Source organism: Bos mutus, chromosome 11 (genome assembly GCF_027580195.1).
Source record: "Bos mutus isolate GX-2022 chromosome 11, NWIPB_WYAK_1.1, whole genome shotgun sequence".
NCBI lineage: Eukaryota > Metazoa > Chordata > Mammalia > Artiodactyla > Bovidae > Bos > Bos mutus.
The window spans coordinates 32,196,304-32,220,300 of record NC_091627.1 but is presented as its reverse complement, the minus strand read 5'-3'; the positions used below and the strand labels follow the sequence as shown (position 1 = coordinate 32,220,300).

Here is a 23,997-nt window from a genome sequence, read left to right as displayed (position 1 = left end):
TATTAGGCATTCTAAATAATAATTCCCTAAAAATAGAAAATCTGAATTTTCAAATAAGTTTGTTGTAAATTAAGCAGGCTGACTACTCAGATTTCAAAGAAATTATAATTGGAAATCTGATAAAATCTTGATTCCTATAATAATCAGACCATTACTTGATCCCTATCAAAAGGGAAAAAAAAAATGCTTCCAAAAAGTAAAATAAAAAGAATAGTAAATTATTAATTAGAGACAGAGGTACAAAGAACAATGTCTCTCATATACTGCTTTGTCGTAAAGAAATAGAAAAAAAAAATCCGCTTATAAGCTCTCATTATATAGTAAACAAAATCAAACTCAATTTATCTTAAAGGAAAATAATAAGAATAAAGGATAACAGTGCAAACAACTAGCATTTTACATTCACTCAAATGTAGTAAGTGAATATTGTTCATTTTTGTTTACCCCTTGTTTATTTAACCAAGTCATCAGGCACTTAATTTTATTAACACATACAAAGACAATACAGCATTACTTTCAGTGAATTTTTCTATTATCAAACTAATATAGAAAGAAAATTTGCTCACAAGTAGCTTTCAGTTTTATAAGCATCAATCAAAATCATTTGATTCCATATAAAAATGGTATTAAAAAAAGAGGTTAAAGAGGGAAAAACCAGTTGCTAAACAATTCTTAACTGGCAACAATTAAACTATCACTTACTTTTCATAATTTAAAAAACCTATAAAAGCAATAGCATTTACATAACAGCATGGTTAAATTGAAAAGAACCAAGTTAACAAAGGTCAAATGTATTTATCTACATAAGACAAAACAGTACAAAATGGCACACATCCCCAAAATAAAGCCAAATTTTAAAACTATAACAATCACACATTCTATCCTTAAATTTTAAATCTTTCATTAAGGAATTAATCCTATTTTACTCAGTAAGACTTTATCTTACAATGTTCCCAGGCAAGAATGTACAGTGAGATATTTTGACAAATTTCACAACAAGATATTGAAAATGAGGCATGAATAAAATGAATAACATAACACACACACACACACATATTTGATTTTACCTTAGAGAAACTAATTGACACTAGGTTTACTTAGGAGACTCAGTCTAAAGTATGACTTGCTTAAACCTCTTGGTCTAAATACCAACTGGAATAAATTGGATTCATTTCGTGGAACTCCCAAATCTGTTTTTAACATTAAGTTTTATGTAAAACTGAAGTTCTGGAAACCATTGTTGAGTAAAGGAAAAATAAAAGTAATAGAATTGGGGAAGCTCAGACAGAGAGGTGATAAAGGAAGCAAGAAGCTAAAAGTAATGAAATGGTAAGGTGTCTATAAAATGACCTAAGAAAGAGACTAGGAGAATCACCATGAAATGAAATAACTAATAAGCAAGAAGAGAAAATGAGAACAGATTTTTTTCAAATACAGTTAAAAACTGAAGGAATGGTGGAGATGAGAAAAAGAAATTCTACCTTAACAGAAAAGACATCTTCATTGCTTTGGGCCACCTACATTTCTCCTCTCACTAACCCACTTTACTTCCACTGATACTATGTACATGCTAGTTAGTGCAAGTTAACTTCTCAAGTATTGTATCTTTTTTTTTTAACCTCATTGCGATGGCACCCCACTCCAGTACTCTTGCCTGGAAAATCCCATGGACGGAGGAGCCTGGTAGGCTGCAGTCCGTGGAGTCGCTGAGAGTCGGACACAACTGAGCGACTTCACTTTCACTTTTCACTTTCATGCATTGGAGAAGGAAATGGCAACCCACTCCAGTGTTCTTGCCTGGAGAATCCCAGGGACGGGGGAGCCTGGTGGGCTGCCGTCTATGGGGTCGCACAGAGTCGGACACGACTGAAGCGACTTAGCAGCAGTAGCAGCTTTTTCAACAAATGCTCCCATACTTATATTATGTGCCAGATAACCAGGTACTGTGTCCTGACAACCCAGGAGTAAAGTAGATGTAGCCTCCAATAAGTGGGAGAACAAAGAAGCTACTATGTGACAAATTTACAATACTACAGAAGCACACAGAGATGGCACCTAGATTGAGAGAATGAGATGTCTAAACCTAATGTAGGGAGAGACTAGTTTCCTAAAAGGAAAAAACAGCTTTTTCAAAGGTAAAAGTAAGAGCAAAAATAAGTAGCTCAAGATAGTTGAATTATAGATGATTAGAAACAGAAGGGCAGGAGATGAGGGTCCAGTCAGTTCACCAGGGCTCTTGTATACACCATAATAAAGAGCACAGGAGATTGCTTACAAACACAAGTTCAAACTTCCTCTATCATTTACTAGCTAAGTAACCCTGGACAAGTTACTTAACAGCAATTTAACTTCTCTAAGCTTCCATTTCTTTATCTGTAAAATAGGGATAATGACATTAATTACCTCCTAGGGATTTGTGAGGATTAAAAAAGATGATATTATACATAGAAATGTTTTGCAGAGTTCCTGCCACATACCATTAGCTCAACAAATATTATCTATTATCATCACTTTGATTATGATTATTTATTTTCAGGGCAAAGGAGAGCCCAGAAGGGTTTAAGAAAGAGAATGAGTGGCATGACTAGATTTGTAAGCTCCTTGAAGACAGGAAACATATTTCATATTTACATCCTTCAAACATCAAGCACATGGTGCTGGCTGAATAGTAGGTATTTAATAAAGCACTTGTTGAATTGTTAATGTTAAATAAGCACTGCCCACAGCTACCCACCATTTAAAAGCTGGCATTTTAATTCTCATTTCTCCCAGAAGAGTTAAGAAATGGAGAGGTAACAGGAAGGATATTTGAGACGTCTCACCCCACCAAACAATTACTGAGAAGCTGCCCTAGCTAGAACTTCTGTACACAGGGCTGGCAATACCCTGAGGTCTAACATATGCTCTTTATAATTAATTAGTTCGCAATCTGTTTGGAGTGATAGTGTACAATAACAAAATCAAAAGAAACATTCTAAGGTGGTAATCATGTACAAATTCATCAATTTCAAAATCACAAAATTTCAGTTAACTAAATTAAAAAAAAATCACTTAATTAAAATTGAAGCCCATACTTATAAACCTGACAAAGACTATGTTTTCAAATATTTTTAAAGCAAATGTGCAAGGATAATAATTTTTAAGACAATTAAGAAGAGAAATATATGCATATATATAAATAAAATTTTTATATTCATCATGATGTGATTATAGACACACACACACACACACACACACACATCAAAGACGACTTGCAGATAAAAGCCATTAAAACAAATAAGAAAGCTTAGAACAATGGATGGATATGAGATCAAAATCCCCAAATCATTAGCATTCCTATACACGAATAACTGCCAATTAGAAAATGCAATAGACAAAATGATATTCCTAAAAGCAATAAAAATCCTATGGTACCCTGGAATATATCTAACTAAAGATGGGCTAGACATTCAAAGGGGAAAATTATACACTATTATTTAAGAACAATGAAGAACTGAATAAAGGAGAAGCCTTTATATTCATGAATAACAACACTCTAGAATTTACAAAATAAAGCTGTCAGTTCTCTCCAATTTAATTTATAAAAGCAAACGGAATTCTAATTCAAATCCCAGCAAGGAAAAAAAATCAAGGGAAACAAAAAACTGTCTCTAAAATCTGTACGGGAGAGTAAAGAACCAAGAACAGGAACAACAATTTTGAAAAATAACAAGGAAGAGTGACTTGCCCCATCAGAGAGCATGGCAACTATCATACGAAGGCTCAGATCAGATCCCTATCTATGCAGGAACTTGGTTTCTGATGAAGGTAAAGAGCACAAAAGCAGGGAATGGATATGTTACAGCCACTGACATTCCATATAGGAAAAGAAATTTAGGTTGTTACATTTTTATCCCACAAATGTAAATGCTTATTTAAAATTCTAAATGCATATTAGAAGAAAATGTATAAAAATACATTTAAGGCCTTGAAATAGTGGGGAAAATTCTTGACAAGACCCTAAAAAGCTTGACATGAATATCCTAGGTTCTAAGGGATATCAACAGGTTGGGAGAAGATATTTGCATCAAATGTAAGCGATAAAGAGTAAAAATTTAACTAGAAAATTAAAAATAACTCTTACAAATAAAAAAAGGAAAGCACAAACTACCAAGAAGAAATATGGGCAAGAGATACAACCAGGTAATTCACAGAGGGGAAAATATAAAGAGCAATAAAAACAAAGATCATAATCAACTTATCTACTTATCAGGGAAATGTACTTAAAATTATAACCCCACACCCATCAGGATGGCAAAAACTTAAAGTGAGGAAAAAATAGTGAGATAAAGATGCAAGAAAAAAGGCAACTCTCAACGACTGTCATTTGAAGAATAATCTGGTAAGTAAACAGTTAACATAAAAATGTACACAGATTCTAACAAAAGTTTTATGTATAAAATAGTAGGTATGTACAAGGATGTTCATGTTTACTGTAGTGCTGGCTGTAAGAATGAAAATTTGTAACAAAAAGGCTATTTACCCATAGGGAATGTCTAGCTGTTGGGAAACAGATTCTTCAAATATGGTATTTCGGGTAATACAATATTTATCAAAAGTTAACAGAAATGAATAAATCTATGTATCTTTATGTCTAAAGAAAAATATATACAGTATTATATAATATATAAATTTAACAAATATTCTATATTGTTCATGGATACTTACACATAATCATTAAAAACAGACTGAAAGAATTAGAGATAAATCAGTTTAATCATTAACCATTTTACTACTTTTACTTAAAACTGCAAATACAATAATATATTAACAAAATACTAAGAATATGACAAAATATTACCAATTACATGTGGTGGGTAGTTTCCTAGTCTCTAATTTTTTTATAGATTAAAAATTTCCCCCCAAATAAAAATTTCAAGTAAAACACAATAGTGGATGTCGCTCAGTCATGTCTGAGTCTTTGCAACCCCATGGACTATACAGTCCATGGAATTCTCCAGGCTGGAATACTGGAGTGGTAGCTGTTCCCTTCTCCAGGGGAATCTTCCCAACTCAGGGATTGAACCTAGGTCTCCTGCATTGCAGGCAGATTCTGTACCATCTAAGCCACCAGGGAAGCCCCAAAATACTGGAGTGGGTAGCATATCCCTTCTCCAGGGGATGTTCCCCACCCAGGAATCAAACCGGGATCTCCTCCATTGCAGGCTGATTCTTTACCAGCTGAGCTACTAGGGAAGTCCTAAAACACAATATTTTTATTTATTTATTCTTAAATTAAGAAGGACTGACATATAAGAAATAAACAACAACATTAACTCTGACAACACAGGCTTGATTATGAGTACTTAGATTACCATCGCTCTGTAACAGTTCTCTGAATTCATTAACAGAAGTAGTCACTTTTCTTTCCCCAGCCTGAAACCCTGGCAATCTCCCGTAAAAATTCTTTCTTGGTTGCCCCATGAGAAAAACGCATGTAATCCAATGAAAGAAGAGTCTTCTGCTGTTTTATACTCTGATCAATGATTATCAACTGGGGGCCATATTGGTTTCTCTGTCCCCAGGGGTATTTGAAAATGTTTGGATTATCATTTTTGATTATCGTAACTGGAAGGACATTTTGGTATCATAACTGATATAAAAATTCTATTGGTGTCTAATTGTGTAGAAGCCAGGGATACTGTTAAACATCCTACAACATACAGGATAGCTTCCCACAACAAAGAATTATCTTGTCCACAATGTCAATAGTTTGGAGGTTGAGAGACTTTGTTCCAGATCCTCAGAGGTGAGTGGAATAAAACCCCCACTCTTCTCTCGGGTAGGAAGCTGCTGTTTTGATCTGACTGAAGTTCTATCTTTATCTGGCATTTATTAGAGCCTCCTTAGCAATAACTCTCTTTTGCCTATTTCAGATGACCAGGTTCTGTTAAAACAGAGATATTTAATTCCAAAAAAACTCATTCTTTAAAATCCTGATATTAACAATTTATTTCTTTGTTCCACTAATACCATAATGTATGGAGATGGCAGTTTAAAAATGTACAGTGGATTTATTTATTCCTTTGCCAAATACTTTCTGTGGCCTTACTATATATAAGCTACACATTGTGCTGGGAACTAGGGATAAAATGGTGAGCAAGGACAAAGTTCTTACAGCAGTACAGCATGCAGCAGAGAAGCCATGGAACTCATTAAATAAGTACACAAGCTAGTAAAACCCTGAAATTATGGATCATAGCTCTAAAAATACATGTGAAATACATATACTAATAGGGGAGGTTTGACCTAGTAGTTATGGAAGGAAGAGAAGGCTCCCTTTTAAAAAATAATGACTAAACTGATACTTGGAGAATGCACAGGTGTTGAATATAGTAAATCTAGAGGGAGCAAACCAGCCCTGGGGAAGGAAGAGAACATGGTGAGTATGAGGGACTCAGGGAAGGCTGGTAAACTTACAGATGAAGCAAGCTCAAAAGTGACAGTGAAAATGGTAAAGCAGCTCTGCCAGAAATAAGAAAAAGAGTGTTCCTACCTTGATGCCAGTGTGTCACATGGTGACCCTTTTCTCTTATGTGAGTCTGGGTTAGCAGGGTCAGATGAACTGTCCCCAAGGCCACTCATGTTGAAAAACTTCACACCTAAAAAGGAAGGAAAATGATAAGAAATCTTTCCTAATGAACTTTCCAACCGTAAGGAGACAGAAAGCTCCCTTTATGTTAGAATATATCTAAACACTGCATTTTCTCAGTGGATAATTACAGCCATCATAAAAGCATCCACATTTATATAAAAGCACAAGAGCCATCAGTTATTAGTGTTTCTACACTTTCTTCTCCATACCTGTAAAATAAAACTAGTCACCCTTTATAAGACCATAGAGATCAATTAGGATAAAAATATTGCTAGAATAATTAAATACCCAATGAGATGTTTTTAAGAGAAAAATCACTTCATATGTAAATGCAAAAAAAAATGACTCTATAAGAATCAGAAATTACCTATTTATTTATTTATTTTAGACTACTTTGAAAAGGACTTAAAGCAACTTTTTACTCCTAAGGTTTGAGGTTTTATATTGAGAGAAAAAGACATAATACATATATAATTAAAAGTTAAAGCGATGAACTAGATTTGGATTTTGAACTGTACTTACCAACTTTGAATTCTATACTTCTAACCTTGTGTTTATGCAGTCAGGCAACAAAGATCAAGTGTTTAGTCTATGTTAGGATCTTGGTATAGATGCCAGAGAACACAGTCATTTCCCCTAGCATGCCAGCCAGGTCTCTCTTACATACTATGCTGGCTAGTGACTGCACTTAAAGATCCCTTCTGATCTGTCCCTATCAACACTATTCTGTATAGAATCTCTAAGAAAACTCGGGTTCCTGTCTCTGGCCTTATGTTCATCACTGCCCTTAGACTTTATTAGTGCCAAACTATACACTGCTCATTCTCTTCCACTCCATCTACCCATGAGAAAGGAGAGGAAACTCTTGTTAAATGGGAAAAATCTTTAACTTTTCCTTAAATTTTCTAAAATTATTAAATAGCTACAGTGCTGCATGTTAGTAGTCATGCTTGTAAAGTTGAGATCCTTAAGAATTTCTCACATGGCTTTAATTCATGTCTGAGTAAATCCTTTTTCTCTAGTCCTAAAACTTACTTTGTCTCTAGCTCTTTCTCAACACCAAACATTTTCATATCCCCTTTTCAGTATAAAAATACCTAGAATTCTAATCATGAATTTATTATTCCATGTAGCCAAAGAGGCACATTTTTAATTTCTCCATATTAGATGTAAAGGTCATGAAAATCTCCAGCTTCTAGGACTGCAATCTTGAAGTTATTCCTTACTTTTCTTTTTCACTCCTCATTTTGTATCAATGTCCTGTCAAGTCTTTATTAACAAAGATCCTATAACGTCCCCTCTTTCTTCATTCTCAAATACAGTTTTGATTCTTGCTTAGAAGCTAATACCTCATTCTAGATTCATGCAAGATCCTTCTATCTTATTTCTCAATTCCAGTCATTCTCACTTCTAGTGTGTCCTATGAACAGCAGCAAAACCATTCCTACTCAAATGGCACTTTCAAGGTATCACTTCGGTGATGAAGAATCAGCCTGATTCTCCTACTGGAGCATGGTAAAAGCATGGGCATTAGGATCAGAAAGGCCCTGTTTAATCACTTCCTGCCTTTTCTTGGGCAAAACGCTTTATCTCCTTAAACCTATTTCCTCATCAGTAACTTACAAATAATAAGTATACTTTGTTAAGCTGTTATTCAGTCGCTCAGTCATGTTGATTCTTTGAGACCCCATGGACTGCAGCATGCCAGTCATTGCTCAAGCTCATGTCCATTGAGTCAGTGATGCCATCCAACCATCCTGTCCTCTGTCATCCCCTTCTCCTCCTGCCTTCAATCTTTCCCAGCATCAGGGTCTTTTCTAAAGACTTGGCTTTTCGTATCAACTGGCCAAAGTACTGAAGCTTCAGCATCAGACCTTCTAATGAATATTCACAGTTGATTTACTTTAGGACTGACTCGTCTGATTTCCTTGCAGTCCAAGGGACTCTCAAGAGTGTTCTCCAACACCACAGCTCAAAAGCATCAGCATTCAGCCTTCTTATGGTCCAACTCTACATCCATACATGACTACGGGAAAAACCATAGCTTGGGCTATACGGACTTTTGTCAGCAAAGTAACGTCTCTGCTTTTTAATAGGCTGTCGAGATTTCTCCTAGCTTTTCTTCCAAGGAACAAGTGTCTTTAGATCTGTAGTGAGGACTGAATGAAAAGTGCATGGAAAGGGTGCACTAAGTAACTGTTGGTTATTGTAATTATCTCCCCTTTAGACCAAGAGCTCCATGAGGGGTAGTGTTCATTAGTGGATAACTCATCCCATACTTTCTCATTGAAAAATACAATGGACATTTTTCATTTCTTCATTTACTGACACTAACTATTATCATTATTACTTTACTGGGCTGCTCAGAGCAGCATCTGAAACTGCTTCCTTCTGGAAATATTGTCTGTCACCCATTGATTTCTGTGATCCACACTTTCATCACTTACTTAATAAATAAATCAAGCATCTATCATATCTCAGGCACTGTGCTAGGAGTTGAGTAAACTGTAGATAGGAAAATAAAGGTTTCTGCCCTCATGAAGTGGGAAACACAAACAAGGAAAACACAAAATAATATGTAATTTTCTACAATGATAAAAGTCATAAAGAAAAAGAATAGGATTCATAGAGAAAAACAATAGAGGAGACCTATTTTTAACTGGGTAATCAACTGAGGCTTCTCTGACAAACTTATGTTTAAGCCATGACCTGAGAGATCAGCAGAAGTAGTGCAGTTTTCTACTTACCTTATCCTCAGTGCTTTTTGCCCAATTGGATTGGATTGTGCTAGATTTCTTCGAGGCTCTAATGTCCTAGTCCTCTTTTCCCCTCATATTATACATTATTTTGGGGGGATATCATTCACTGAATAATGGTTTCAAAAAACATTTCTAAACCAATTACTCCCAAATCTCTATCTACCGAGCAGATCTCCTGGGTCTCAGACTCACAATCTACTCGTTGCTGGATAACTCTATTCAGATGTCACACAGACACTTCAAGTTCAACTTTCCAAAATGAACTTAACATCTCCTCCTCATGTATTTCTTTTTCTCATAGTTGGTACACTGGAGTCATTCCAGCCTCTTCTCTCACACCCGACATGCAATCAAACATTAAGATGTGTCAATTTTTATTTCCATCCTATACTTACAGTCTCCTCTCACCTCTTGTGGAGCTATCAAAATAGCTTCCCAGGTGGTCTTCCTGAGCCACCAAAGTAGGCTATCAAAAACATAAGTCAGGTCAATCTCTTGCTTAAAACTCTTCCCTTAATCTTCACTGTCCACAGGATAACTGTAAAGCCCCCAACATAATACACAAAGATTGCACCAGTTCCCATCTATTTTGTGTCCATTATAGAATTTGGTGAATGAGTGATTAAATGTTTGCCCAATCAACATTAGCCCAACCAATATAACCTATGTATAAACAGATTATACATATATATAAAATATACTACATAGAGTCCATATAGACACATATAGATTATATATGCTAATTTTAGTTTCAATACTAAGGACAGACTTTAAAAACCTTGGTAATATCCTATCCTCCCTGCAAAGGTAAACATTAGTCAGAAACTCTACACTGACGTCAGTGTGGAGAGCCTAACTTAACCCAGCAACAAGTATTTATTGAACTCCTATGCTGTGTAGTAAGTCGTTTCAGTCATGTTTAACTCTTTGCAACCCTATGGACTATAGCCTGCCAGGCTCCTCTGTCCATGGGATTCTCCAGGCAAGAATACTGTAGTGGGTTGCCATGCCCTCCTTCAGGGAATCTTCCTGACCCAGGGATTGAACCTGAGTCTCCTGCATTGACAGGAGGGTTCTTTAACATTAGCGCGACCTGGGAAGACCCACTGAACTCCTACTATTTGCCAGCTTCTGTTCTAGGTGGTAGGAATACAATTGTGCATGAAACCTATAAAAATTCACTGTCTTCATAAAGTTTCATTCTATTGTGAAGGAGAGAGAGAAAGTAAAAAAGTTAATTACAGAGTATATGAAAAGGTGGTAAAATGGAGGAAAATAAGGTAAAAATAGAGGCTTAGGTTTATGGAAGGAGAAGGGCAGCAATTTAAAGTATAGTAGTTAGGAAGCGCCTTACTGAGAAACTATTGAAGTGTGTGTGCTCAGTTGTGTACAACTCTGCAACCCCATGGACTGCAGTCCACCAGGCTCCTTTGTCCCTGGAATTCTCCAGGCAAGAATACTGGAGTTAAGTTTCAATTTTCTTCTCCAGAGGATCTTCCCAAACCAGGGATGAAACCTGGGTCTCCTGCACTGCAGATTTTTTACTGTCTGAGCCACCAGAGAAGCCCTAAGAAGGTGAGATGTGAGCAAAGACTTCAAGGAGGTGAGGAAGAGAGAATGACATCTGGAGGAAGAGTGCTCCGGGCAGGGGAAGGGCTGTACAGCCTGACGGATGGAATGTAACTACACTTTTTGAAAAATATGAAAGAGATGGGTATGGGTAAAACTGGGAAGTGAGAAGCAGGAGACAAGGCTGCATCATGTAAAGTCTTGGCTGAAACCATTTTAAAGACTTTAGCTTTACTCTGAGTGAATTAGCCAATCACTGGAGGGTTAAGAACAGAGGAGTAACAAGGTCTGATTTTCATTCTAAGACTTCCTGCACAAAGGGCAAGCATAATCTTCCTGATCTCAGGGATTTGCTATCTAAATAAGTTTCTAGCTGCTAAATGGACATTTCCATTTGGATATTCCACTGTCACCTCAAATTCAACATGTATAAACATAATGGACTTTTAAGTTCCGGGTTTCTATTAACGTTAAATAAATGAGATAAGCTGCATTATGGATTAATGTCATCAGAGGAAAACATTTATTAAACCTCCCGTGGTGGGGGAGAGGAAGGATCTATAGGACAAGGAAAATAATTACAATTGAAGATAGACAACCTCAATGCAAAGATAAATATACCAGACTTGAAACCACAACCACAACAAAAAAAGATGTTGAAAAACCATTCTCAAACACAAAACAAGAATAATCAGTTATGTGACATATTATTTTAATGAATAAGATGGCTAACATCTTTTCCTGTGAAAAGTCACAGAAACATAAATGAGGTTAACCAGATATCACAGAAGTAAAGAAGTCACTGAATCTTATTTTTACATAGAAATAAAGTATATTTCAAAATTAAAACAACAAAAAAAGAAATCGTGATAATTAATAATAATGAAGAATTATCAACTTAAACTTTTCAACAAAAGTAGAAATACAAGAGAGAAGACAATGATGAACAAGAAAGAAAAATGAAAGAATTTAGAGTCTGCTAAAATCCAAGAGTTTGCTAACTCTTACTTAAAGCTCAGTTTTACTTAGCTGCTCATCTTCTCTGTTACTTAATTAAGACATTAGGTTCTACCCTATCTAAGAATCAACCTATCTGAATTCTACAGGCTCTCAAAATACTCCTGGGCATGTATTTCTTACACTTATATGCTGTAAAATTATAATTCTCTTGCTTGTTACCTCTTCTAGACTGCGAACTCAAAAAAAAAATTACTAGATCTTTTTATTGTATATCTAATATGTAACATAATGTCTAAAAGTTACAGAAGCCAAAACAGGTGATAAATTAAAAGTGAGTTATTTTACTAATATGATATTTAAATTTTTTAAAGAATGTTTAAGATTTTTTTACAATTAATATTTTCTGAAATCTTTCCTAATGCTTTGGAATTCTTTTCTATAATTGAGAAATAGAGCTTTCTTGAAATCTTCTTTCCCCTGTTTTCAGTGGGGAAAAAAAAAGAAACTGTCTTTTTGGTCTAGAAATTTGAGAACATCTTTTCTAATTCTGAAATGGTTAATAAGATCTATTTTGAAGAAACCTTCTACAATATTTCACAGTACAATAGAGACACAAAGACAGGTATTTACACAACTGTAAATATAAGCAATACAATCTCATAGTTTGGACAATTCTGAGCAACAAATAAATCTAGATTTAAAACAGATTCCCCATACCATGCTACTACTGGCTGCAGATTGACATCTGCTAAATTTATCTGAAATTCTGGGGCTGAGGAAACATCAGACAACAATTCAACAGCAATTCAATATCTGGCCTACCAAAATAAGAGCCAATAGTAAGAAGCTATGAGAAAGTCACCAACAATTTGCTGATGATATGATTCTGGTATTAACTACTTTCTATTTACAAAACACAATAAACAGATAGTGGAATGCAAAACCTCTGATGAGTGAAAACTTTTATAGCTGTTCTATTTGTGGAATGGCTTTATATCTGGCAAAAGGGAACTTAAACAAGGTTCATTAAGAAAAGAAATGCTGGTTTCAGGAAGCCAATTTACATATCACCTTTTAAAAAGAGGTATGGTTTCTAACTAAAAGTACCCTGTTGATTTAAAAAGAGTTGCTAAGTTATACACAATCTCAGGCACTCTCTAGAGAGTAGTTTTAGAAACCAGAAACCACATCTACCTCTGTTCAAACGGACCAGACTAAACCAAATAGGTGAGGCTGAAGAAATAGGTCAGTGCTTCATATTTCAGTTGAATTATAGATTTCTACATATGAAATTTGTCACTCATCTCCCAGATGAAGCTGAGGATTGCATAATCTGAAAAATAACAATTAATAAGCAACGCTAACAATGTACTTTAAAATGCTAGCAAGCAATTACCACAGAGCACAGACATGAAGGGACACGGAGTTAAACTTCTCCCAGATGGTAAAGAATCTGCCTGCAATGCAGGACACCTTCAATGCAGGGTTGGATTTTGGGGTTGGGAAGATCCCCTATGGAGAAAGGAATGGCTGCCCCCTCCAGTATTCTTGCCTGGAGAATTCCATGGACAGAGGAGTCTGGTGGGCTACAGTTCATGGGGTTGAAAAGTCAGACATGACTGAGCTACATGACTGAGCAACTAACGCTTTCACTTTCCTTCAGCTGATAATATCACACAGGAAAAATCATGATAAATAGAGAGTTCCTGCATTGGGTAACTGCCATAAAGAATGTTTCTCAAACTGGAGTCCTCAAATACCTAAGATTCTCTTTAAAAAAGTTTTCACTTTTGTCTTTTCATTTCAATAACAATTAAATTCTTTCTCATGTGATAAAAAACAGATGGGGATTTCAGGATTTCTATTGCCCTTTTAATAGCTGAGTAATTTCACATGTTTGGATATAGCACATTTTGTGTACCTACTCATCAAATGATGGCCTCTTAGGTTTTCCATTATTGGGGCTATTAAACAACAATGCTACTATGAACATTTATGTGCAAATTTTTGTGTGAACATGGTTTCAGTTCTCTCGGATATGAAACTACTAGGTCATATTTTATTGATAACTCTCTAACTTTTTGAGGAACTGTCAAACTGTCTTCCACAGTGGCTATACCACATGAAATTCTCGCCAGCAATGCCCACGTGTCCAATTTTTCCACATCCTCACCAAAAATTGTTATTTTCTGTTTATTTTAATTGTAGCCAACCTAGTGTGTGTGAAATGGTATTTCAATATAGTTTTGTTTTATATTTCCCTAATTACTAGTGGGGGCTTCCCTGGTGGCTAAGTGGCAAAGAAATCTACCTGCCAATTTAAGAGACATGGGTTTGATCTCTCGATCAGGAAGATCCCCTGGAGAAGGAAATAGCAACCCACTCCAATATTCTTGCCTGGAAAACTCCATTAATAGAGGAGCCTGGTGGGTTACAGTCCACGGGGTTAAAAAGAGTCAGACGTGACTTAGCAACCAAACAACAACTGTTAATGGCTAACCATCTTCTCATATGCTTACTGGCCATCTGCATATCTTTGAGGAAATTTTTATTCAAGTCCTTTGCCTATTTTTAAATTTGGTTGTGTTTTTTTAAAGTCATAAGAGTTCTTTATATTCATGTCTAGATCCTAATCTGATATATGATTTGCAAATATTTTCTTCCATTCCGTGAATTATCTTTTCACTTTCTTTATAGTAACTTTTTAAAAAATTAAATTTATTCTTAACTGAAGGATAACTGCTTTACAATATTGCATTGGTTTCTGCCAAACTATGGTTAACTTTCAATGACCTAAAGTTTTCAGTTTTGATGAAATCCGACTTATCTACTTTTACTTCTTTGTTTAATAAATACAATGTCTGGGCTTCCTTTACTAATGGCTATTTTTTCCTGTGTATGGGTCATACTTTTTTATTTCCTTGTATGTTTAGTTTTTTGTTAAAAAAAAAAAAGATATTTTAAAGGTAATGACTGAACAGGGATGTCCTTAAACATCTGGAAACAAAAATTCTCTCTGAACCCACAAAGCAGGAACCAAAACTCAGATGGTGGTTATCCCTGGCCCAGAAAAGAGTCCTGGCTTCTTAAGCCTCTGCCATAAACAACGTGCCCATATCTTAATCTTTATGGCCAGGAATAAACAGCAAAAGCAAAGAAACAGATTCAAAGAAACAGAGTCTTTGAATCAGACTCATTTTATCTTGTTCCATTTATTCTATTAACTATCAGACTTTTAAAATTGCTTTTTATAAAAGAAAATACTGTGCACATTCTTTAAATTTATTACACTAATAATAAAGACATTATCAAGGACTTGGCAACTTAACTTCCAAAAATATATAAAGTTTGAAACAATGTATTTAACAAAATTATGTTTACCACTAAAAGTTTATTCCACAGATCAAGAAACAATGTTTCCAACCTTTGCATTTTTTTCCTAGATGGAAAAGAATAAGTTTGGGGAAAGGGTAAAAAAGTATTTTTTGGTTTTCTATTAGCAAGTAGATAAGAAGAAGAAAACAAAATAAGTTTTAAACCCAGTATTTTAAATTCCTCATACTTAATTTAAAATTTAATTTTTTAACATAAGAAATAAATACAAATGCATTTGCCTTGTGAAAATACTCCATTTAGGAAAAACAGTCAGCACATGAAACACGTTTTATAGTAGCTATCTTATTAAAACAATTTGGCAAAAATACCCTCAAATATCCTCAACGTTTCCTTGTAGATCTGTAAAACTAGATGATTCCAGTTATCTTAAAAGGACATGGGGTAACTGTAGATACACTATACATGTCTTCCAAAAATCAGTTTCACATTGTTCTAACTTGTGAAAAATACACTGGCATTAAAAAAAATAAAGATTAAAATCAGTCTCCTGACTACAGCTATCTTTAAACAACAAAATAGGTATTTGATATTTACTTGCATGTGCACAGTAGAACAGTTTATAGTAAACTAGCAAAAAGGCAATAGCTTTTAAAAAATTAAGTTATGGTCATATAGACAAAAATTAAGTGACAAAAATGGCAATGTCTGTCTCTTTCCACAAAGTTCTTTAAAAACAGACTTACAGTTCCTACCTGGGAGACTTCTTTGTTCATAATGAGTCCTCAAAACAGATATGGTCAAATATGGTGCTCCGTAGGGTAGTTTCCAGTGGAATGGGGGAACACTCTTTTCCAGAGATGGCTCTAGTAAGTCTCTTCACTCTTACCTCATTTAAGGCCAGTTATGCAAACAACTACAACAAAGGAGAGGCAAAAAAATAAAAGCAGAAGGGAGGTTAGATTATTATTTTATTTTCTAAGAAATAATAAAGGTCAGAAATGTTAAGTTAAAAAAAAAAGACACAACTTTTCAGGCCAAATGGAAAAATACTTCCAAAAGACAATGGATGAATATCTGATTTCACAACTAAAGTCCTTCTGGTAACTATATATATATTTCTATTTAAGACTGCTGCTTAAGTAATACATACTTGCATTCTGCCCTTAATGGTCTGAGACACCCATTTATATGTCTTTTAAAAAAAGGTTTCTGGCTGCATTTGTATGTTTATCTTTCTTTCTACCTATAAATTCTGATTTTTAATGTTTTCAGTTTGCATTTAATTCTTTCATTTCTGTAACACTTCCCATTATATATTAAAGATACTATGGTATTTTACTTTCAAATCTTTTATTGAAAAAGTGTACAAACTTTTTAGATTCATAATACCTAAAAATAAATTTCATTGACTTCTGTTTCTAGTAAGGATGAATGATCTTGTATTGGACTAACTTGCCCACAGATAACAATGGACAAAAAAATCTGGACAAAATAAAATTTACTCAAAGACATGGAAAAGTGACCAAAAGAAGGCAGAAATGTGGGGAATTTGATAACTGAAAGAAAGGAATCGTACTGAATAAGATCTATACTCACAGAGAACTCTTACCAGTATACCCCTAAGTACTACAGGGAGGCTAGGCCTAAGGGAGAAAACCACTGTCTCTCTGGCTTGAAGCATTGGAGAATGTAGTTCAGAGCTGACAGAATGCTAGACAACAAGAGGAGAAAATCATGGTAAGAAGGGCAGCAGAGCAAGGGGTGGGGTACCTTAAATCTGTATACAAATGTTCCTTAAATCCTTGGTTGATCCTCCGAATTGCTCATGCACAGGGAGATTCCAAGTAGCTCCATACAACCATACCACAACTGAGATTCCCTTTTGCTGTTTATAATCACACACTCCTCACTCCCTTTTTCTTAGCTCCTTAGTAACCACTTATCTGCCCCCATTTCTATAATTTTGTCACTTTGAGAATATTATAGAAATTAAATCAATTCCATACTTGAATCAAGTATCGAAATATTTTGTAATGCCTTTTTCACTCAGTATAATGCCTTTGATATCCATCCAACTTGTTGCATATAAAAATTGTTTGTTGCTTTTTATTGCTCCATGGTTTGAAGGTACCAGTTTCTTTTCCACCATTCACTGTTGAGGTACATTTGGGTTGTTTTCAAATTGGGGCAATTATGAATAAAGCTGCTATAAATATTTGTGTACAGGTTTCTGTGTGAATATAGGTTTTCATTCTTCTGGGATAAACATCCAGAATTTTAAATACAACTGGATTGTTCAGTAAGTGTGTATTTACTAGCCAGTAATTTAGTTGTCTACTAGAACAAAAATCAATACTCTTCAGGAAAAAATAACAATCCACAATAGTATCCACAACATCCAGTATAGAATAAAAAAATTACTAAACATGCAAAGAAGCTAGAAATTGCAATTCAAAATCAGGGTAACAAAAGTGGGGGTCTATAGAAATCTATCATAAGATAATCAGTTGAAATTAGCTGATAAGGATGTTAAAGAAGTTATTATGAATATGTTCAAGATGTTATAATAAGTTAACAGATGGGAAATACTGGGAGCAAATGGAAACTATAAAACAGAAGTAAATGGAAATTGAAGAACTAGTTCAACATTGAAATTTTTCAATTCACTGGACAAGCTTAACAGATTTGTGATGGCACAAAAATAAGTTGGTGAACTTAAAGTCAAAACAATACCAAATATGAAGACTGGACAACTGAAAAAATTTAAAACCAAAAGCTGACGTTTTGAAAAGATAAAAAAAAATTATTAATACTTGAGGTAAGACTAAGAAAATCTTTTTTCAGGGGTTCACTAAGACTCAATAGCATTAAGATGTAAATTCTCCTCCAAATTAATTCATATACTCAAAAATAAAATTAGTTGTTTACTTTTTGCATATCTAGTGCATTTTATGATCAAAGAATATAAATCTGTTTTTGTTTTATTATATATTTATAATGGAGGTTTTAAATGCTTGAGGCTTTTGCTCTTTAAATAAAGACTATATTTTCTCTTAATCATGATTTCCCCAATGATGAATTCCAGATTAAAGTGGAATGTCTATCTAATGTTAGAAAATTGGATGATTCTATGACTGGATCCAAAAGTGCTTATCTCTTATAGTCCCTCTAAATTAAACTAAGTGTTTTTCATATTTTCAAGATTTTTTTTCTTCTTTCCTTGATTTAAACACACAATTTGAAAATGCAAAGAAACTTGGACTGGCTCTTCACATTGACATAGTTTATTTAAACTATTAAAGACAGGAATTTATAGTTAGGTTAGTCCAATTTATATTGTACTTAGTTGGGTTTTTCTCACTGTATATATCTAGCTTATTTGCATCTATAATCAACAGTGCTATAAAATATTTCTTAGATGATGAGATTCCTCACAATTACTACTTTGTGTTCTTTCATCTTTGAATTTCCCTAGGTAAATCTGCGTAAGAAATGGAAAGTAGTAATTGAATACAGCAAAGACGGCATTTTTTCATCTAGTCAACCACAAACCCAGGTTCTGTCGTTTTCTGCCTTTCAAGGAAGAGCATTCCTCAAAAATCATTTGTGTAGTTAACACTGCAGATAAAATCTTTGTGAAATAATGCCACTGTCTTCCATAAAACCTGCGAGTTTTTACAGGTACTTTTTTAAAACCAGGCAGTAACTGAAGCCAGATGGATCCTGCTAATGACTGAGGGTCCTGATGACTCATGGCCAAACATGTGAGGGAATACAGAAACAGTGCTGAGAAGGGAGGCTGAGCATACTCACTCAGAGACTGCATGAAGACAGAAAAGCACAAGATAAATCTATACTCCAAAAAGATATGTAGACAATGAGAAGCAAAAAATATGAAAACCAAGAGAAAGCTAATACACTGAGAACCAAAAAAGACAGGAGGCATATGAATAAATAGGGAGAAAAAGAGTACTGCTGATGATCTGATGTTTGTTATTATGAAATTAATAAGCTTACTGTTTTTAAAACATCTCTCTCTAGTATTTATTATGTATTATCTGTGCTATCCAGAGTTCAGTATTTTAAGTCTTCTCTCACCCCCAGGAGCCCAAAGCAGGAGATCTGATATGGACGGTACAAACTCCTTATAGACCCTCGTGCCTGGAGGCTTCCCATTACTTGTTCCAATTCTCTCCTTACGGGTAAGGCCTTTCTGTCTTCATTATCTGCTTCCAATTCTGCCCCAAGTGCTGGCTAGTGCAGCAACCTCAATTCCTTTAATTTCGTTTAATAAATTATTCAGTTTAATCTGTTAAATTCAATCTGATTTAAGAATCACATGAGGAAACAAGGTGATAGAAAAATACCTATAATGCACTTAATATATAGAAAGAGTAAAAAAGGAAATCTATAAAACACTCTTCTTCCTTTGTTACTCTGGAGTCAGGCAGAGGTACAGGGCCAGAATTTTTAAATATAGAGAGAAATAGAACAAAGGAATATCTATGGATCTACCACCCAGAAGTAATGACAGTAAATATTTTTGATGCATTTTAATGAAGTATTATCAATAAATCAGAAGTCCCCACACTCATACAAAGCCTACTCCCCTTCCTTTTGATAGAGATAACCACTGGCATAAATTTAATATATATATCTTCTGGTCAAATTTTTTCTATCCATCCATAAACAATATACACTGATGTTTTATACTTTAAAATACACATGCTTAAACTGTATACTATATATATTAAAATTACAATGTATATAAGGTACTTTAATAAAATTAGTGCAGATTGAAGGTTGTCTTTATCATAAAGTTATTTAATTTTTCTTCTTTATGATATACTTTTTGATGAGGAGAGAAAGGGATAACGTTAGCCAAAACTCCCAGTGTGCTGGGATTAATAGCTTAGTTCAGCTATGCTGTCATCCAATAATAGGTTGTTATAAATAAACCATTAACATTAGTGGCAATTATAAATTATTTTGGTTACATGAAGTTAAGATTCCAAAGTTACATCTGTGTTCTTATTAATTCTACCTAAAATAAACTTTAAGAAGTAAAAGGGCACCTAAAAAACTGTGGAAAAAATAAGTTTTTTTCCTTGGGATGGATCGAAAGATTTTTATGAAAGAATGAAGAAAAAAATGATGCCACCAACTTTTCTATTAGTGATGACACAAAAGTCATACTATCCAAACCAAAGACAAAAACGATCTAAATGAAATTTGAAATCAAGCCATCCATAACAGTTTTTGAATATCTATAAAGTTTACTTATTTGACTTCTCTACAGTATATAGTTGTCTTTTCTTATTAACACTGTTAAGAGAAGGCCTAAAAGAAAATCAAGACTTTAAAAACAGAACTGTTCTTCTTAATAAAATGACAATATTTGCTTATTTTTTCTTGTTAATCTTCAATTTTTAGAAGACTGACTTCATTGTTCTTATGATTACAAAATGTGTTTATGAAAATCTTGCCATTTCTCTCCAGAAAAGTACTTATTTCTTCACACAATTTTTGGGGTGTCTTAAAAATCTGGGTAAATGCATAGGTATTGTTAGAAGATAAAATTGCATTACGTTGGAAAGATAGGTAAAATGTCGTTTTTTGATAAGAACAAGAGTTCCAAAGGGACGGAGCTGGGAAACAAATCTTGGTAAATGGCAAGTATTCTACAGTGAATCAGCACTACAGACAATGACTGTAGGGAAATTTTTCATAACCATGTGCAACAAGAGACGTGAAGAAAAATATTCATGTTAGCAATGTTTATGAGAGCAAAAAATAGGAACAATCCAGGTGCACATCAATAACAGCATGGATTAGCAAAGCCTAGTATATTGATACACTGAAACCTCACATTAGTTAAATAAACTGACCAGATCCAGCTATTCACATCTGCCTACAGGCAACCACAGTCCCTTCTGAAAATCCAGGTGGTTCAGTTCAGTTCAGTCGCTCAGTCTGTCTGACTCTTTGCAACCCCATGGACTGCAGCACGCCAGGCCTCCCTGTCCATCACTAACTCTTGGACTTTACCCGAACTCATGTCCACTGAGTCAGTGATGCCATCTAAACATCTCATCCTTTGTCGTCCCCTTCTCCTTCCGCCTTCAATCTTTCCTAGCATCAGGGTCTCTTCCAATGAGCAGTTCTTTGCATCAGGTGGCCAAAGTATTGGAGTTTCAGCTTCAACATCAGTCCTTCCAATGAACACTCAGGACTGATTTCCTAGAGGATGGACTGGTTGGATCTCTTGCAGTCCAAGGGACTCTCAAGAGTCTTCTCCAACACCACAGTTCAAAAGCATCAATTCTTCGGCACTCAGCTTTCTTTATAGTACAACTCTCACAATCCATACATGACTACTAGAAACACTAAAGCTTTGACTAGATGGACCTTTGTTGGCAAAGTAATGTCTCTGCTTTTTAATATGCTGTCTAGGTGAGTCATAACTTTCCTTCCAAGGAGTAAGCGTCTTTTAATTTCATGGCTGCAGTTACCATCTGCAGTGATTTTGGAGCCCAAAAATATAAAGTCTGACACTGTTTCCACTGTTCCCCCATCGATTTGCCATGAAGTGATGGGAACAGATGCCATGATCTTAGTTTTCTGAATGTTGAGCTTTAAGCCAACCTTTTCATGCTCCTCTTTCACATTCATGAAGAGGCTCTTTAGTTCTTCACTTTCTGCCAAAAGGGTGGTGTCATCTGCATATCTGAGGTTATTGATATTTCTCCCGGCAATCTTGATTCCAGCTTGTGCTTCTTCCAGACCAGAGTTTCTAATGATGTACTCTGCATAGAAGTTAAATAAGCAGGGTGACAATATACAGCCTTGACGTACTCCTTTTCCTATTTGGAGCCAGTCTGTTGTTCCATGTCCATTCCTAACCACACCTTCCTGACCTGCATACAGGTTTCTCAAGAGGCAGGTCAGGTGGTCTGGTATTCCCATCTTTTCCAGAATCTTCCACAGTTTATTGTGATCCACACAGTCAAAGGCTTTGGCATAGTCAATAAAGCAGAAATAGATGTTTTTCTGGAACTCTCGTGCTTTTTCCATGATCCAGCGGATGTTGGCAATTTGATCTCTGGTTCCTCTGCCTTTACTGAAACCAGCTTGAACATCTGGAAGTTCTCGGTTCATGTACTGCTGAAGCCTGGCTTGGAGAATTTTGAGCATTACTTTACTAGCGTGTGAGATGAGTGCAATTGTGTGGTAGTTTGAGCATTCTTTGGCATTGCTTTTCTTAGGGACTGGAATGAAAACTGACTTTTCCAGTCCTGTGGCCACTGCTGAGTTTTCCAAATTTGCTGGCATATTGAGTGCAGCACTTTCACAGCATCATCTTTCAGGATTTGAAATAGCTCAACTGGAATTCCATCATCTCCACTAGCTTTGTTTGTAGTGATGCTTCCTAAGGCCCACTTGACTTCACATTCCAGGATGTCTGGCTCTAGGTGCGTGATCACACTACTGTGATTATCTGGGCCATGAAGATCTTTTTTGTACAGTTCTTCTGTGTATTCCTGCCACCTCTTCTTAATATCTTCTGCTTCTGTTAGGTCCATACTACTTCTGTCCTTTATTGAGCCCATCTTTGCATGAAATGTTCCCTTGGTATCTCTAATTTTCTGGAAGAGATCTCTATTCTTTTCCATTCAATTGTTTTCCTCTATTCCTTTGCATTGATCACTGAGGAACGCTCTTATCTCTCCTTTCTATTCTTTGGAACTCTGCACTCAAATGGGTATATCTTTCCTTTTTGCTTCTCTTCTTTTCACAGCTATTTGTAAGGCCTCCTCAGACAGCCATTTTGCTTTTTTGCATTTCTTTTAATTGGGGATGGTCTTGATCCGTCTCCTGTACAATGTCACGAACCTCCATCCATAGTTCACCAGGCACTCTATCAGAACTAGTCCCTTAAATCTATTGCTCACTTCCACTGTATAATTGTAATAGATTTGATTTAGGTCATACCTGGATGGTCTAGTGGTTTTCCCTACTTTCGTCAATTTAAGTCTGAATTTGGCAATAAGGAGTTCATGATCTGAACCACAGTCAGCTCTTGTTTTTGCTGACTGTATAGAGCTTCTCCATTTTTGGCTGCAAAGAATATAATCAATCTGATTTTGGTGTTGATCATCTGGTGATGTCCATGTGTAGAGTCTTCTCTTGTGTTGTTGGAAAAGGGTGTTTGCTATGACCAGTGCGTTCTCTTGGCAAAAGTCTATTAGCCTTTGCCCTGCTTCATTCTGTACTCCAAGGCCAAATTTGCCTGTTACTCCAGGTATTTCTTGTCTTCCTACTTTTGCATCTCAGTCCCCTATAATGAAAAGGACATCTTTTGGGGGTGTTAGTTCCAGAAGGTCTTGTAGGTCTTCATAGAACCGTTCAACTTCAGCTTCTTCAGCATTACTGGTTGGGGCACAGACTTGAATTACTGTGATATTGAATGGTTTGCCTTAGAAACAAACAGTAGTAATAAAGTATTATCAAGTATGGGCTCTGGAGCCCAACTCCACCATTACCAACTTTCTGACCTTAACCTCTCCATGCATCAGTTTCCTCAACTACAAAAACAAGGATAATATTTGTACCTACTCAACAGTTGTTTGGAGACTAAACATTTAATGTTGCTGTTGTTTAGTCATTAAGTTGTGTCCAACTCTTTTTGTGATCCCATGGACTGTGGCCAACCAGGCTCTTCTGTCCATGAGATTCTCT

General features: G+C 35.3%; 1 protein-coding gene across 11 annotated transcripts in view; it reads right to left on the bottom strand.

Annotated features, from left to right (window-relative positions):
• NCOA1 (nuclear receptor coactivator 1) overlaps positions 1-23,997 on the bottom strand; it is a 219,117-nt gene that overhangs the window by 89,742 nt on the left and 105,378 nt on the right. For 10 of the 11 annotated variants that reach the window (XM_070379206.1, XM_070379204.1, XM_070379212.1 and 7 more), the window contains 2 exons: positions 16,011-16,171; positions 6,536-6,641 (listed from right to left, as the gene is read on the bottom strand). In XM_070379206.1, coding sequence (XP_070235307.1) covers positions 6,536-6,624 — 89 coding nt within the window. In that variant the 5' untranslated portion in view covers positions 6,625-6,641; positions 16,011-16,171. Of the gene's footprint in view, positions 1-6,535; positions 6,642-16,001; positions 16,172-23,997 lie in introns of all 11 variants that reach the window. The other variant, XM_070379211.1, reaches the window with a different exon arrangement.